This window comes from Xyrauchen texanus, chromosome 8 (genome assembly GCF_025860055.1).
Source record: "Xyrauchen texanus isolate HMW12.3.18 chromosome 8, RBS_HiC_50CHRs, whole genome shotgun sequence".
Lineage (NCBI taxonomy): Eukaryota > Metazoa > Chordata > Actinopteri > Cypriniformes > Catostomidae > Xyrauchen > Xyrauchen texanus.
In genome coordinates, this window is record NC_068283.1 from 13,230,060 (window position 1) to 13,246,933 (window position 16,874).

General features: G+C 40.3%; 1 protein-coding gene across 2 annotated transcripts in view; it reads left to right on the top strand.

The window, feature by feature from the left end:
• Positions 1–16,874, top strand: part of LOC127648041 (noelin-2-like) — a 135,675-nt gene that overhangs the window by 107,726 nt on the left and 11,075 nt on the right. For both annotated transcript variants that reach the window (XM_052132619.1, XM_052132618.1), the window contains exons 3-5: positions 7,022–7,177; positions 14,341–14,560; positions 15,537–15,643. In XM_052132619.1, the coding sequence (XP_051988579.1) occupies positions 7,022–7,177; positions 14,341–14,560; positions 15,537–15,643 (483 nt within the window). The remainder of the gene's footprint in view (positions 1–7,021; positions 7,178–14,340; positions 14,561–15,536; positions 15,644–16,874) is intronic.

The following is a 16,874-nucleotide window of genomic DNA, read 5'->3' on the forward strand; positions in this document are numbered from 1 at the left end:
ACAATTAAGTAAAATAGTATATAACCATACCCTACGGGCATAAAACATTTGACTTAAAACAGTCAGCATTTGTTGTAGCTACAGAAAAAAGCCAGCAAACGCTCAGATACACTTTCATTGCCCATCGTACGTAAGCAACCATCTGAAAATTCCACTCACTGCGCAAAAACATTGCCGTGTCCAAGCATTCAACTACGACTTATTACATGTCATATTTTCCAAATATGTTAGTGCAGTGGGTGGATTTTTCAGACGGCCCCTTAAGTATGACATGAAAGTCCATTTGAGCATTTGCAGGATTTATTCTGCAGTTACAACAAAAATTGACTGTTTTAAGTTAAATGTTTTATGCCTGTATAGTATGGTTCTATACGCTTTAACTTAATTGTGCTACTGATATATTTGTAAGATTGTCGCATCAAGAGAATGGGACACAATGATGAGAAATGCCACTGCAAATGCAGTCGAAATTATATGATATATACTTGCAGTTGTGTGATAAAAACTCACAATTGCGACTTGCAATTGAGAGTTATAAAGTAGAAATTGAGAGAAATAAAGTTGCAATTGCTACATTATTTCTCGGAATTACGACTTTATTTCTTTATTTCTTGCAAGTTTATATCACGTAATTAAAAATAATACAATAAAAAGTCAGGAAAAGTCACCTCTTTTATTTTTTATTACCTGGCAGTATCCATCATCCATAAGAGACAGACACAATGAGTGTGGCGTCAAGCCTTGGAGAGGCATTTATTAGAAATAATAATAAACATAAAAATGTAAATAAATGGTCTGCACTTATATAGCAGCTTTTTTTAACCTTAGAGATTACCAAAGCGCTTTACACTGTGTCCCATTCACCCATTCACACACACATTCACACTTACACTCATACACCAATGGCGCCAGAGCTGCCATGCAAGGCGCTAGCCTGCCATTGGGAGCAACTTGGGGTTCAGTGTCTTGCCAAAGGACAATTCGGCATGTGGAGTCATGTGTGCCGGGAAGCGAACCACCAACCCTGCGATTAGCGGCCAATCCGCTCTACCACCTGAGCCACAGCCAACAGCCACATATGCTCCCCTCCTGGATCTGTGGGGTGGCGGCCGCAGTGTTAACAGCCTGTCTTCCCAGGCCCGTGGCAGGTGTGAAGGGAAGGCGGCCCGGCCTATAACCCGTTGGCCGCGATGTGTGCTGTTCTCCCTGGTGACACATCAAATGTGTGCTGTTCTCCCTGGTGACACATCAAATCAAGCGGGAGGTCTGAGGAGGAGATCCACCGATGCATCTATCTTGGCCAAACCCTTCCCGCTCTGATCCTGGATCTGCAATGAAGCCAGTGTTTGCACACATGGAGAATAGAAGCTGGCTCCCCAAGAAGAAGCGTGCTATACGTTTATTTGGCAGCAGTGACGAGGCAAAGCACACATCAAGAACACTGATTGGACACCATCATCTCATGCTGGGGACCAGCATCCAAAACACAATATAAACTGGTAGCCAGCAATGGTGGTCTTTTCCGTAGTGAGTGTGAAAGGAGAGAGATTAAAATATGAAAAGAGATGAAGAAGAGGGAGAGATGTTTCTCTGCTGTGAGAAATTACTCAATATTGACTCTGCTGATTTGTCTGGTTCAATCGATTGGCAGTTAAATACTGAATTTCAGCATGAATTGAGTGTCAGGGGAATCTAAGCCATTCAACCGACCCTCTTTTCCTCCTTCCTCCATCATCTTCCTCAACGGCCACTCTGTGGTTTCCAGCCTCACGTGTGAACAGCAGCCCATTAAGAGGCACACGTTCTCATCCACATCACACTCGCTGACTTAGAGAGAGCTTTGGAATCATGCCACAATATCAAGAAGCTGTTTGACTAGCTAATGAGCACAGCGGATGGAGGCAGAGATGAAGAGTGATGAGCTGAGACTGATATTAAAATGGTTTTGAGAGGGATTCCTGAAAAAAGCTAATTTGAGATGCTGAATGTAAGCTCTAGGTAGAGTGAATAAATGAGACACATGACTCCAGTTATTTCAATCTATGTCAAACTCTGTCACAACCTCTATCACAAATTTTGCCTCAAATTCTGTCACAGACTCTGTTTCAAACCCTGCCTAAACTCTCTCAGTCTCTGCTTTAAACTCTGCCTCAACCTCTACCACAAGCCATGCCTTAAATTCTGTCACAACCTCTACTTCACATTATGCCTCAACCTCTAAAACAGATTTAGACAAAAATTCTGCCTTAAACTTTACCATTAAGTTTGCCTCAAATTATGACTTAAACTCTGTGAAATCCTCTGCTTCAAACTCTGTCGCAACCTTTACCACAAACTTTGTCTGAAATTCTGCCTCAAACTCTGACTCAAACTCTGCCTCGAACTCTATAAAAAAATTGGCCTCAAACTCTGTCACAACCTCTACTACAAACTCTGTAGCAACCTCTACCACGAACTTTGCCTCAAAATCTGCCTCAAACTCTGTCACAGCCTCTGCCTCAAACCCTGCATAAACTCTGTCAGTCTCTGCTTCAAACTCTGCCTCAACCTCTACCTCTACCACAAGCCGTGTCTTAAATTTTGCCACAAACTCTGCCTCAAATTAAAACAAACTTTGCCTCAAACTCTGTCACAGCCTCTGCCTCAAACTCTGTCAAAGCCTCTGCTTCAAACTCTGCCTCAACCTCTATCAAACATTTTGCCTCAAATTCTGCCATGAACTCTGACACAATCTCTGTCACAACCTCTACTTCAAACTTTAAATTGCCTTAAATTCTACAGCAAACTCTGACTCAAACTCTTTCACAACCTCTGCTTTAAACTCTAGCTCAATCTTTACCACAAAGTTTGCCTCAAATTCTGCCACGAACTCTTTCACAGCCACTGACTCAATCTCTGTCACAGTATCTGCTTCAAACTCTGCCTCAACCTCTATCAAACCCTTTGCCTCAAATTTTGCCATGAACACTGACACAAACTCTGTCACAACCTCTGCCTCAAACTCTGTCAAAGCCTGACACAAACTCTGTCACAGCCTCTGCCTCAAACTCTGTCAAAGCCTCTGCTTCAAACTCTGTCACAGTCTCTGCTTCAAACTCTGCCTCAACCTCTGTCAAATATTTTGCCTCAAATTCTGCCATGAACTCTGACACAATCTCTGTCACTACCGCTACATCAAACGATGCCTCAATCACTACCACAAACCATTCCTCAAATTCTGCCACAAACCCTGTCACAACCTCTGCTTCAACCTCAACCTCCATCATACATCATACATTTTGCCTTAAATTCTACCACAAACTCTGCCTTAAACTCTGACACAAACTCTGCTTTAAATTCTGACTCAACCTCTACCACACATTTTGCCTCAAATTCTGCCATGAACACTGACACAAACTCTGTCACAACCTCTGCTTCAAATTATGCCTCAGCCTCAATCACAAACTGTGCCTTAAATTCAGCCACACACCCTTTCAAAACCTCTGACTCAACATCCATAACAAATTTTTCCTTAAATTCTTCCTTATCCTGTACCATTGAAAATAAAAAAAAATAAAAAATAAAAACTTTGCCTCAAATTCTGCCATGAACACTGAAACAAACTCTGCTTCAAACTATGCCTCAGCCTCAATCACAACCCGTGCCTAAAATTCAGCCACAAACCCTTTCACAACCTCTCACTCAACATCCATAACAAATGTTTCCTTAATTTCTTCCACAAATTCTGCCTTATCCTGTACCACAAACTTTGCCTGACATTCTGCCTCAAACTCTGTCACATCCTCTGCTTCAAAACTGCCTCAACCTCTATTAAATATTTGCCTCAAATTCTGCCATGAACTCTGACACAATCTCTGTCACAAACTCTGTTTTAAACTATGTCTCAACCACTAGCACAAACCGTGGCTCAAATTCTGCCACAAACCCTGTCACAACATCTGCTTCAACCTCTGACTCAACCTCCATTACAAATTTTGCCTTAAACTCCACCTCAAACTCTGTCGCAGCCTCTGCTTAATACTCTGCCTCAAACCCTGTCACAGTCTCTGCTTCAACTCTGTTTCAACCTCTATCAAAAACTTTGCCTCAAATTCTGCCATGAACTCTGACACAAACTCTGTCAAAATCTTTTCTTCAAGTTATGCCTCAACCACTACCACAAACCATGCCTCAAATTCTGCCACAAAATCTGCCTCAAATTCAGACACAAACTCTGTCACAGCCTCTGCCACAATTAAGCCTCAAATTCTTCCTTAACCTCTACCATTAACTACATAATTCTGCAACAAACTCTGCTTCAATTTCTGTCAAAAACTCTGCCTCAATCTCTACCACAAACTTTGTTTCAAATTCTGCCACAAACCCAGTCACAACCTCTGCTTCAACCTCTGACTCAACCTCCATCACAAACTTTGCCTTAAGTTCTGCTAAAAACTCTGACTCAAATTCAGTCACAACCTCTGCTTTAAACTCTGCCTCAACCTCCACCACAAACTGTGCCTCAAATTATGCCACGATCCCTACCTCAATCCCTGTCACAACTTCTACCACAAACCTTGCCTTATAATCTGCCATGAACTCTGCCTCAAATTCTTACTAATACTTTGTCACAATCTCTACTACAAAATTTTTCTCAACTAAGGATGTGCATGGTTACTGTTTGTAGCCTAATATTTGGAAATCCATGATGGTTAAAAAACAATTAATCAGATATTCATAGAGAGCCATGACTCAGGAATAAAGAACATTTGTTACAATGGATATGCATCAAACACTACTCCAAATAGCCGGGAATGAAGTCCACAGTGAGCTATGAGCCTAAAAAGCACATTACATAGATCTTCTAATGCTAAAAATAACTTACAATAAACTTACACAAAAATAATTTAACTGTCACTGCCTGTAGCATTGTTTTCTTAACCAACATAAAATACACAGAGTAAGTGCCACACCTCATATGTACTCTGCCCAAGCAGGTTCACATTTCCATGAGGCAGTCACACAGTTTCACCACTGTGGTTTATAAGCCTCTTGGGTTTTTTTATTTTTAAATGCATTAAGCTTGTCAAATTATTGTATTTAAGCATGCACACCAGAAGAAAAGAGAAAAGCATTGGCTTACCATTTATCAAATGCTGAAACTTTGCTTGGTGAAAAACAATCTGGAATCATGTGCAACACTATAACAGTCACATGAAGTCCTCTTTGCAACCTGAACTTCTTCAGAACATTGAACCTTTGTGACACCTGTGCTAAAAAAGCTATACGCAGTGCAATGGATGAAACAGAACACAAGTCTTGAGATGCATTTATAAAAACTTGACATGGTGTCAAACAAAATGTGGAGGTACTTTATGAGATGATGACAATAAAAAACAAGATGTGCTACAACAGACGAAAACAAAAACACGTGTGAACAGCCTTCATATACTTGAAAAACTGACCAGAACCTAGCCCGAAACCCGACAGTTTGTTGGGTCCCTTCAAGCTTGGGTCTGGTTACAGACCTCTATTTCACGTCAAGAATATCCAAATAGTATTTTGGTATTTAGGAGGCGTGCTGAACAGTTAACTGAGTGACCATACATGCACATCCCAAGTCCCAACATCTACCACAAACTCTGCCTAAAATTATGACTCAAACTCTACAAATCCTCTGCTTCAAACGTATTTAAAATGCTGATTCAAATTCTTTAACAGACTTTGCCATAAACTCTTGTCTCGAACTCTGCAACTGACTCTGTCTCAAATTCTACCACAAACTGCGCCTTGCCCCTCAGTCTGGTTCTAATCACCTGCATTCTCACTCAAAAATAACTTAACCACACCAACAATATAAATTTGTGTGTGTGTGTGTGTGTGTGTGTGTGCTGACTATACCAGCTTATGTGACACATTAATGCTCCTGCCTAATAAAACTCAGACTAATGAGGACACCTGGGTCAGTCCCTCTCTGAGAGAGATGCTTTTAGAATTAAACTACTGCCACCTAGTCTCTTGTCTGTGTGAGTGTGTATATGTTCAGCTCCTCCTGGGATTGTTAGCGACATGCATGACAAACAATATGTTATCCTACCCAACCCTTGCCCCTGGTCAAAACACCCACTATCCATAGCACAAAGCATGACGATTGAGTCTGACAGCTATGCAAATTAGCTCATTAGACAGCACCCCAATTGCGCATCAGTCCCAGCGTGGACATGAGTAGAATACCAGCAAACAAACTGTGTCCTGTTTGATTCTCTGTGTGAATGTGCAGCCCATATGCAGGGGCCCACTTTACAATGGCAGTTTTATTATGCTAGGCCTGGCATTTACACAGAATGCTACACAGGCAACCTAAGTTTACTGTACATCAGGAATCACGATTGCGGGAAACATGAGCGAATCACGCACTTTATATTTTTCGATTTGTGTGCATGAAAGATGCATGCTGATTGACGTGACAAAACGGCAGTGTAAAGGTGATGCAGGAGCCTGTACCTAGTCTAAATGCTTTTCCTGTGAAAAATCCTGTGGAAAAATACTGTTGCCCTGCTGATTCACACTAAATGACAGAAGTCTAGAAACATGAACAGGAAACAATTTATCACAGAAAAGGCTAAATAAAAAAAAGTACTGTATCGACCCTTGCCCAATATTACAACACTATTTGTCCCTACATGCAATACTATTTCAGCACATCCCCACCCCTAAACAATGCATCTTTCATGACGTCACAAATTATGCTTGTGTGTTGGGACCCTGTATCATAATTTGGAAGGGCCCCCCAAGATTTGCATTACACTACTGTGAAAGTGGAAGTACGTACAGTAGGAGCTAGTTGGGTGTGTGGCAATCAATAGTCACGCTCCAGTACCTTGTGTGTTCAAGTGGGTGGGATGCTCATTGGGAGGTCTAAATATGTAGGAGTACTGATTTGAACCACATCAATTTGAGGGTGTTATTCTGTTAAACCATCATAATCATGCCAAGGTGTATCTGACTGTGTTTTGACTGTATGTTTTGGGGTACTTTACAGGTTCAGAATATCACTCAATCCATGGAAGTTCTAGATTTGAGGACATACAGAGACCTGCAATACGTGAGAGACACAGAGAACCTCATGAAAATGGTGGACAGCAAACTGAAGACTGCCTCTGAAAACCCACGCAGCCTCAACCCCAAGAATTTTCAGGTACTGGAGTCTGGCCTGCCTCTGCTGGATGAAAACAATACATGCAGCAAAAACAAAATGTCCCCTTAATGTTAGTTTATGGTTACCATTTTTTACTATATTTTTGGGAACCAATTCCAAGCATTCTAGGAATGTTCTTTTTAGGTTTTAGTTTTTGACAACCTAACTTACTTATAACCTAACTTATGCAGAAAGCTATCTAATGGTTATCTTTAGGTTTTATTTATTTTTTATAAACAAAAATTAGCATTTCATTAAATGCAGAAATGAAAATCACATTATTATCATTGTATTGTATTTGCAGCCATTGCAATATAATGATCAGGTTAACTTTATTAAGTATACTTTTCTAAGCAGGGTCAAGCATGTGTGAAAATCATAATAGAATAATATAATAATTTCAACTCATGAAAGAGAGGCTGTGGAACATACTTTTACATCAATGAAAGTTGGTGTACAGATGTAACAACATTAAAGAGGATGTGCTGTCCTAATTTGGAAGCAATCTTCATTAACTGTAAGCCATTCTACTCGCTGCGTGAGTTTTCCTCGTTTATTCTGGTGTGTGTTTACATCGCTCAAAACGCGTCTCGAAACATAGCGCTGCAACAGCTGGCTGAACAAATCACAGACACCAAACAACAATACCCGGACTCAGTTATTATTATTCCTTGGGATTTTAACAAAGCAAATCTCACACGTGAACTGCCCAAATACAAACAGCACATTACATGCCCCACCAGAGACAGGAATATACTGGATCACTGCTACACAACAATAAAGGATGCAAATCGCTCTGTCCCACGTGCAGCTTTGATCACTCTCTGGTTCATCTTGTTTCAACCTACAGGCAGAAATTAAAATCAGCTAAGCCAGTTTTAAGGACTGGAACTACAAGCCTGCTTTGTCTGCACTGATTGGAGTGTTTTTGAAGCTGCAGCTACAGATATGGATGAGCTCACAGATACTGTTACATCATACATCCGTTTCTGTGAGGACATGTGCATCCTTACTAGGACATTTTTATCATTCGACAATGATAAACCATGGTTTACAGGAAGACTCAGACAGCTTTGTCATGCCAAAGAGGATGCTTACAGGGGTGGGGATAAATTCTTGTATAATCAGGCCAGGAACACACTGAATAAGGAAATCAGAGTGGCTAAAAGAAGCTACTCTGAGAAGCTGAAAAACTAATTTTCAGCTAACGACCCTGCATCAGTGTGGAGTGGCCTTAAACAACAATTACAGGAATCCGACGGCTGGCTGAGTACCTGAATGTGTTTTATAGTAGATTTGAAAGGCCCAATCTCACACCCCACACCTGCTCTGACCTTCACTATACACAAACACCAACACCTCCAGCAACCCCCTTCCTACCCCCCTGCTACTCAACCTTCACTCAAGATCTGTGAAGATAATGTGAGCCGCATCTTTCAGAAGCAAAAGACGAGGAAGGCTTCAGGCCCTGATGGTGTCTCACCAGCGTGCCTCCGATCCTGTGCTAACCAACTGGCCCCATCTTCATACAGATCTTCAATAGATCATTGGAGCAGTGTGAAGTCCCATGCTGCTTCAAACGCTCAATTATTATCCCTGTCCCCAAGAAACCAAATATCACAGGACTTAATGACTACAGACCTGTTGCCCTGATGTCTGTGTTCATGAAGTAATTTGAGAGACTGGTGTTGGCCCACCTGAAGGACATCACTGGACCCTCTCTAGATCCTTCAATTTGCTTATTGTACAAACAGGTCTGTGGATGATGCAGTCAACATGGGATTGCATCATGTCCTGCAACATCTGGACAGACCGGGGACTGCAAGGATCCTTTTTGTGGACTACAGTTCGGCTTTCAACACAATCATCCCAGCTATTCTCCGGACAAAGTTAAACCAACTCCCTGTTCCCATGTCTATCTGTCAGTGGATTACCAGCTTTCTGACGGACAGGCAGCAGCTTGTGAGACAGGGGAAATTCACTTCCAGCACCTGTACAGTCAGCACTGGTGCCCCCCAGGGCTGTGTGCTCTCCCCACTAAGCTTCTCTCTCTACACCAATGACTGCACCACCAGGGTCCCCTCTGTCAAGCTCCTGAAGTTTGCAGATGACACCACTGTCATCAGCCTCATCCAAAATGATGATGAGTCTGCATATAGAAAGGAGGTTGACCGGCTGGCTGTCTGGTGCAATCATAACAACCTGGAGCTGAACACGCTCAAAACGGTGGAGATGATTGTGAACTTTAGGAGGAACACCCCAACAGTGACCCCCCTCACCATTCTAAACAGCACTGTGGCAGCAGTGGAGTCATTCAGGTTCCTGGGCACAACCGTCTCACAGGACCTGAAGTGGGAGACACACATTGACTCCATTGCGAAAAAGGCCCATTAGAGGTTGTACTTCCTTTGCCAGCTGAGGAAGGTAAACCTGCCACAGAAGCTGTTGATACAGTTCTACTCAGCAGTCATTAAGTCTGTCCTCTGCACTTCAATAACTGTCTGGTTTGGTACAGCTACAAAATCAGAAATCAGAAGACTGCAGAGGACAGTTTGGAATGCTGATCAGATTATTGGTTGCCCCCTGCCCCCCTTCAAGAACTGTACACTTCCAGAGTGAGGAAAAAGGCTGTAAAAATCACTCTGGATCCCACTCACTCAGCCCATTACCTTTTTGAACTGTTGCCTTCTGGCCGACGTTCAGAGCTCTGAACACCAGAACCGTCAGGCACAGGAACAGTTTTTTCCCTCAGGCTATCCATCTCATAAACTGTTAAAGCTGTTTATATTATCTAACATATGCTGTTCTGCCATTACATACAAAGGAAAAATATAAACATTTTGCACTGTACAAAACATACTGTATTTTTGTACTTTATATAACGTATTTATTTTAGATTTGCACTACGTATGTGCAGTGGTGGACAGTAACGAATTAAATGTAATTCGTTACTGTACTTAAGTAGCTTTTTTGCGTATCTGTACTTTACTGAAGTATTTAAATTTGGGGAGACTTTTACTTTAACTCCACTACATTTCAAAGTCAAATATCTTACTTTTTACTCTACTACATTTTCAAAATCAGTCGTTCCTTTTTATTTATGAGTGGATAAAAACGTAACTGGTCAAACGAGCCACCAATCACAGTACAGCGCGCGCGCGCTTTGTTTTGAACTTGCCTTGGCGGCATCTACTAAGCGCGAACCAGGTGCGTTTCCCAAAAGTTCCGTCGTTATCATCATAGTTCAACGAGTCGGTGTTTCCCGAAACCATCATTCCAACGAACATTCGCAAACAGCATCGCAGAGTTGTGTGGTTGGAACGACAGCTCTCGACCTGAGGTTAGAAGCAGAGTTTCTTGTTATTATAACATGTGGGCTTAATAAATTATTATCTTGAGCCAAATAAGCAAGATGACATTCAGTACAATCAGTATCATTTATTTAGAAGACATACAAATGTCCTTTATGTCTTTTAGTTTGTCAATAGATTTAAAGCAACGTTTTTGAAGAGTGCGCATGTGTGAACGTGCTCTAGTGCGTAAGAACGAGCACTATGATTGAACTATGATTGAATCTGGAAATAAAGCAAATAACTGAGAAAAATATGAGATAGTCCTCAGATGACATGTCCGTAATTTATAGCAAAACATCTAGCATTAATTCGATCGCAAACAGATTCATTAAAAGTAGTTTTTACTCCACCACATGTGTGACATCATTAACCAACATGGTTGAACAACCAATTTGCGACAATACGGTTTCGGGAAACAGTCGTGACTAGCAAGTTGATTTCTTCAACAGTGCATCGTACTACGGTAGTGGAGCAGCAAGTTACGTCGTTGTACGGGAAACGCACCCCAGAGCCGTTAAATATGAGAGTTGCGAACATAGACGGTTGCGACAGTGATCTCGCCGCCGCGCGGTCACGTGATTCGTGTAGCTCTCAATAGTTCCAAACAAATTGCATTGCCAATGATTTTAAGCGGGGCAGAGAGCAGCAGCTATTATTGCAGCAATTATCGGTAAATATTGACACATAATGTACATTGCTTATTATGTTGTCACTAAAATGACTTGCATATAATAGCGTTTTTTTTCTGGGGAGTAGCAGAAACACTGCATTAATACGTTTTTGTGTTTAATTTTGGAGGGAAATTGGCTGCTCCCATAACATAGAATATATATATATATATATATATATATATATATATATATATATATATATATATATATATATATATTCTATGTATGTATGTATGTGTGTGCGCATGTGTGTGTGTATATATATATATATATATATATATATATTTAATGGCGTTGTGCAGGTTTATGTGAATGTATCATAACATTAGGATGTTAATAATTATGACCATAGACACTCGAGAAAAATATATACAGTAAATACTGTATATGTATTATACCTTATGGGAACAGTCCCCTTCCCTCCAAAATTAAACACACAAAAAATGTATTCAGTTCAAATATATATATATATACATACATCTGACTAATTAATGTAATTTTATTAATAGATTGGTGTGCCAAGAGTGACGTTAGACTTCCTGTAGACTGAGTTAAGCAAGAGTCTTGTGACAAATTATAATAGGACATTATGGCCATAAAAAATCATAGTACTTGGATACTTAAGTACATTTGAAGGCAAATACTTTTGTACTTTTACTCAAGTGAATGTTTAAAGGCAGCACTTCTACTTTTACTTGAGTAATATTTTACCTTGAGTATCTTTACTTTAACTCAAGTACATGGTATGTGTACTTCGTCCACCACTGCGTATGTGTGTGTATGTATGAAGGTGTGTGTCTGTGTGTATGTATGTATATATAAAATGATATTATATATATTTATTTGTAAATTCTTCTAGCTGCTGTTTTTTCTTCTAGTTTTTTGTAATGTTGTGCACTGGAAGCTCCTGTCATCAAGACAAAGTCCTTGTATGTGTAAGCATACTTGGCAATAAAGCTGATTCTGATTCTGATATAATACAAGCCTTTCCTCTATCTTCCTATTTTACACTCTGCAATTGACATATACTTATGAGGTGTGCTCTTTCATCTCACAACTTCTATGTGAAATGCACACATCTACAAAGACACTCACCACAGATTTGAGTGCTTAATTGAGACATTCTTAAGGTCTTCTGAGAGAATTCAAATCAATTATTTATGTCCAGGACCTGAAGCAATGATGCTGTTGCTTCAGTAATGTGTGTTTGTGTATGTGTGTTCAAAAGGTTCTGCTTTCTGTTCTTTTTAGCTAGTAGCTACTCTCCCCAAGTCTAAGATCCAGGCCCCTTGATTATTGGAGCTTTTCATCTCTTGATGAATAGGATTGTGTGTTTGTAACCCTGTTTGTCTTACACATTCAAGACGATCTCAGATTAGTTGAAGGACTAAGCCAATACATAGAGGACTGAATGGCTTCAATATTAGTAATATCTACTAAAGAGAGTAGAAGGGAAGCCACAGACACTCTTTATCTCAAGGGTATCACTCTCATTCAGAACGCTCCTCCACCACTTACCCATCCTCCCCTCTATTCTGCGGTCTGACTCATCTCCCCAAACGCTGCAAAGAAAATGATTTTGAAATGTTCCAGAAATCATTCTTCATCTATCAATACATGTTCAAAGCACCATCATCCTTTTTTTCTTCTCTGCTGAAGCTGTGAAAAATTTGAGAGATGTGCCCATGTTAAAAGCTCTATTTCAAAGAGTGCCAGTCTCGAAGCCTGGCTTTATTTCGGTGGGGTTGCTGATGAATGTGGAGAGCTCAAAGTTGCCCATGGCAGGGCAGGAGATTAACAGGAAAATTAGATTTATGATGTGGCACCGCAGGGCTAAGAGCAGCTCCATCACCAGATTTACGATAAACCTTAACAAGGAGGAAACAGCCCCTCCTGTGGTGAGCATGCTTTATTGATACACCTGCTGTTCAGACCCCCATTATTGATATACCTCACCCTATGCTAGGCTTGCCAGCCCTCCTGGCTGTTGTAACTGATTGGCCTCGGTGAGCTGAGATCAGCCTGTAAGTTTGAGCTCTTTCATAGTTGCACAGTCACGCTGAGCCAAAGAGTTGACAGTGCCATGATGAGTGGGCCAGTGTCACCGCGTTGGATGGGGAATAGATTGTGAAAGGTAGTAAATGTGCACTAATCAATAATCAGTTAGACAGCAACTAGACGGGAAGTGTTCTCATGGTTGGATGTGCTTGGACACAGTGCAGGGGTGGATGTGGAAAAGTTGGCCTGGCTATCTGAAGATGAACTTACAAATAGAGCTGTTCAGGTTATAGTCCCCCCCCCGGGAATTTCTTTTTTTATTACGCAATTTTAAATAATAAATGGTGTCATGACTAGACAGCTCTATTCCCAAATTTCGTAATAAAAAAAGAAATTGGCAGGGGAAAAAAATAAATTAAAAATGAAAGGGAAATTCCTGATGGAATACGTGGCTTGAAAATGTTCTTCTAGGTTTTAGGACTAGTATGTTCATTTCCAGATAGCCAGGCCAACTTTTCCACATCCGCTCCTGCACTGTGTCCAAGCGCATCCAACCATGAGATCACTTCCCATCTAGTTGCTGTCTAACAGACTATTGATTAGTGCACATTTGCTACATTTCACAATCTATTGCCCATCCAACGTGGTCAGTAGTAATATTTCTTGAAGAGACTTTCGTAATGGTTATACCTCAAATGTGACTTTTGGAGTTTTTTTATTGTAAGCTGCTGAAAATGTGCTAAATTAGGAGAACAATTTGCACACGTATGTGGGTTTATGTGCTTGTCAAGTGGGAGCATTGTTGTCTTTAGCAACTCATTAGCAACTTTAACAATTAAAAAAAAAGCAGCTTCGTCAGTCATGTTTGAAGTATTAAGTGTGTAATTTATGTTGTAGAACAAAACACGAAAATCCATTCAAGTAGTGTTAACCACAGACCTTTCTTTACTCTTAAACTGAAAACTGCTATTCTAAAACCCATAGAAAATTCTCTAGGGAACCCATGGCAAATTATCCTTCCTTGATGGCTTACAAATTGGTGTCATGACTAGACAGCTCTATTCCCAAATTTCTTCTTTTTTTTCTCTCGTTCCCACAATTCAACCATTCCTTTTCAATCTGTTTTCCATTTCTGACTCAGGAGCTGAAGGAAAAAGTTACTCAGTTGCTCCCCCTGCTGCCGGTGGTAGAGCAGTACAAGGCAGATGCAAGGATGATTCTGCGGATGAGGGAGGAAGTGAGGAATCTCTCCCTCGTACTCATGACCATTCAAGAGGAGATGGGTGCCTACGACTACGAGGAGCTCAGGCAGAGAGTGCTACTTTTGGAGACTCGCCTCCACTCCTGCATGCAGAAACTTGGTAAGACAGCTAGTTATTTCATTATATAGTGAGTTTGAGCTGATTTTTATATTAAGAATGTTGAAGCAACAAAACAATTGACTGAGGACTCACCATTTGCACCTACTGCCGAGCACAGGGTTCTCACGGTCATGTAAAACCCTAGGTTTGGAAATAATAGGAATTTTAAAATCGTATATTTCAGGCCTGGAAAAGGTCATGGAAATTAATCAAATCTTAAAAGTTATGGAAAATTCATGGATTTCTATGCTGAATAGACATTTTGTAGTTATAATCTGTTCTAAAATATTTAATTGGCTAGATTCTGCTCTTGTATAGAGAAAACCTGCTTACAAGCCATTATGATGCCTGATTTATGAGAAAATCATTTTCTTGAGTCGGTTCTTTTCAAAGAATTGGTCAAACAGTTTCACAAATATGAATCATTCATTAGTAAATCACTCTGAATCAGACCTATTTTTAAAACTCCATATCCAGTCATCAAATATGACTGGAAAGTTCATGGGAATATGTGGGAACCCAGCAAGCAGTATGTGACCCATTATAATAGGAAAAGAGAAAGAATAACTCTTAGCCACTGCAGTAATTTACTTTTAAATGGTGAAAGAAAAACGAAACTAGGCATTTTTGATGGTTGGGGAGACCACATTAGACCCAATTAAATCAAAATGTGCTTGCTGTCCAATTAGATAAGCAATTTAATCAGAGCGTTAAAAACAGCCAGCTAGCAAGCCTCATTCTGTTTTTCAAAACGTCCAAAGTTCATTTAGCTGAAAGAGTAATTGGCTTTCAGATGCATGATGAGGCAAGCTCATGTTCTATCTGAAGTAAAACTGATGACTTCACAAGAAAATCAAAAATGATGATCTAATGGATAATCATTCTGCACCGTGGATGCCGACTGGTTCATCAAAGCACCGCTGAGCCTTGTTGAAGCCTTCCATTTACAGAGTTTACCCTTGTGTTATATCACCAGGTTGTGGGAAGCTAACTGGCGTCAGTAACCCCATCACTATCCGCGCTTCAGGGTCAAGGTTTGGCTCCTGGATGACTGACACAATGATCCCCAGCTCTGATAATAGGGTAAGAACGAAATATTCACTGCACTCTATCACTCCATCACTGACACTGCGATGATGAGCTGCCTCTCCCTGGAGAGACACACACACACACACACACACACACACACACTGTGACTGAGTCAGTGTTTTGGTGAAGTGAAGCTGCTCCTCAGCATAGAGAGAGCTAAGTCAGTGATGGATGGTTCTTCCCTCCCCTCCTCCTTCCATTTTATTCCCTACCACATTTAAAATCTTACCCTCCCACACTTCATCCTTCCCACAATTCTCACTTCTTCTGTCGAAGCCAAAGTCCTCATATTAATCCCTCCATCGGGGGGTTGGATATTAACAACTTGTTTAGGCGAAACTTTCACAGATCGCTGTCAGTGATTACTTAAGAGCTGACAATCTTGAAGGAGAAGACTTTCACAGTGTGCACTTGTTTTTTTGTCTTGTTTTTCTGTAAATAAGATCCTTAAAATAAGTACATTTTACTCGTGAATTTGAACCAAATAAAATTAACCATGGTTTTAATATAGTAATATTGTAGTAATGAAAACTATGACAAAAAATGTTCATCGATTACCTTTTTTATTATTGTCTGTTTTTTTCTTCTTTCTAAGTTACATTCCAAATATCCTGTTCAATGGATGGCATGACCTGCAGTTTCCTTTCCTGTGCTGTACACAGTGTATCAGTACTAAGCAAGCACAGTGAGGAGTACCTTTCGGGAAATTTTACAGAAAGCTAACGTTCATCAAATAATGACAGCAACAGTTGGACTTGGGAGAAAGAGAAGATGGTATGAATGCAAACCACAAATAAATTGTGGTAGGTTAATGTCTTGGAGGTAATGCTAGGTTGTTTTTAAACTATATTAGACAACTTAATAAGCTATATTAAGACAAGGCAGTGGTGTTATATTATGTAGGCTGTGTTTTATAGCTGAACTGAACTCATAAAGCTAATAGGCAAGCAAATTGTTGTGAAGGAGCTGAAAATAAGCAGCAAAGGTCACATAGGCTTATGCATAGACCATTGACTTATGTATTTGGCATGTATCTGGTGACAATACTTGATAAACTAGATAAATTAGGTTGACTAAATATGATAAAAACTTACAAGGACATTTGACACAGGACTAAGACTAAATAAAATATAGCTGACAAAATTAACACTAGTAGTAACCATGTTTCTGGGCAGAAGTCATAGTTTTAATGCAATTAACCCTGGTGTTACTATAGCAATATGGT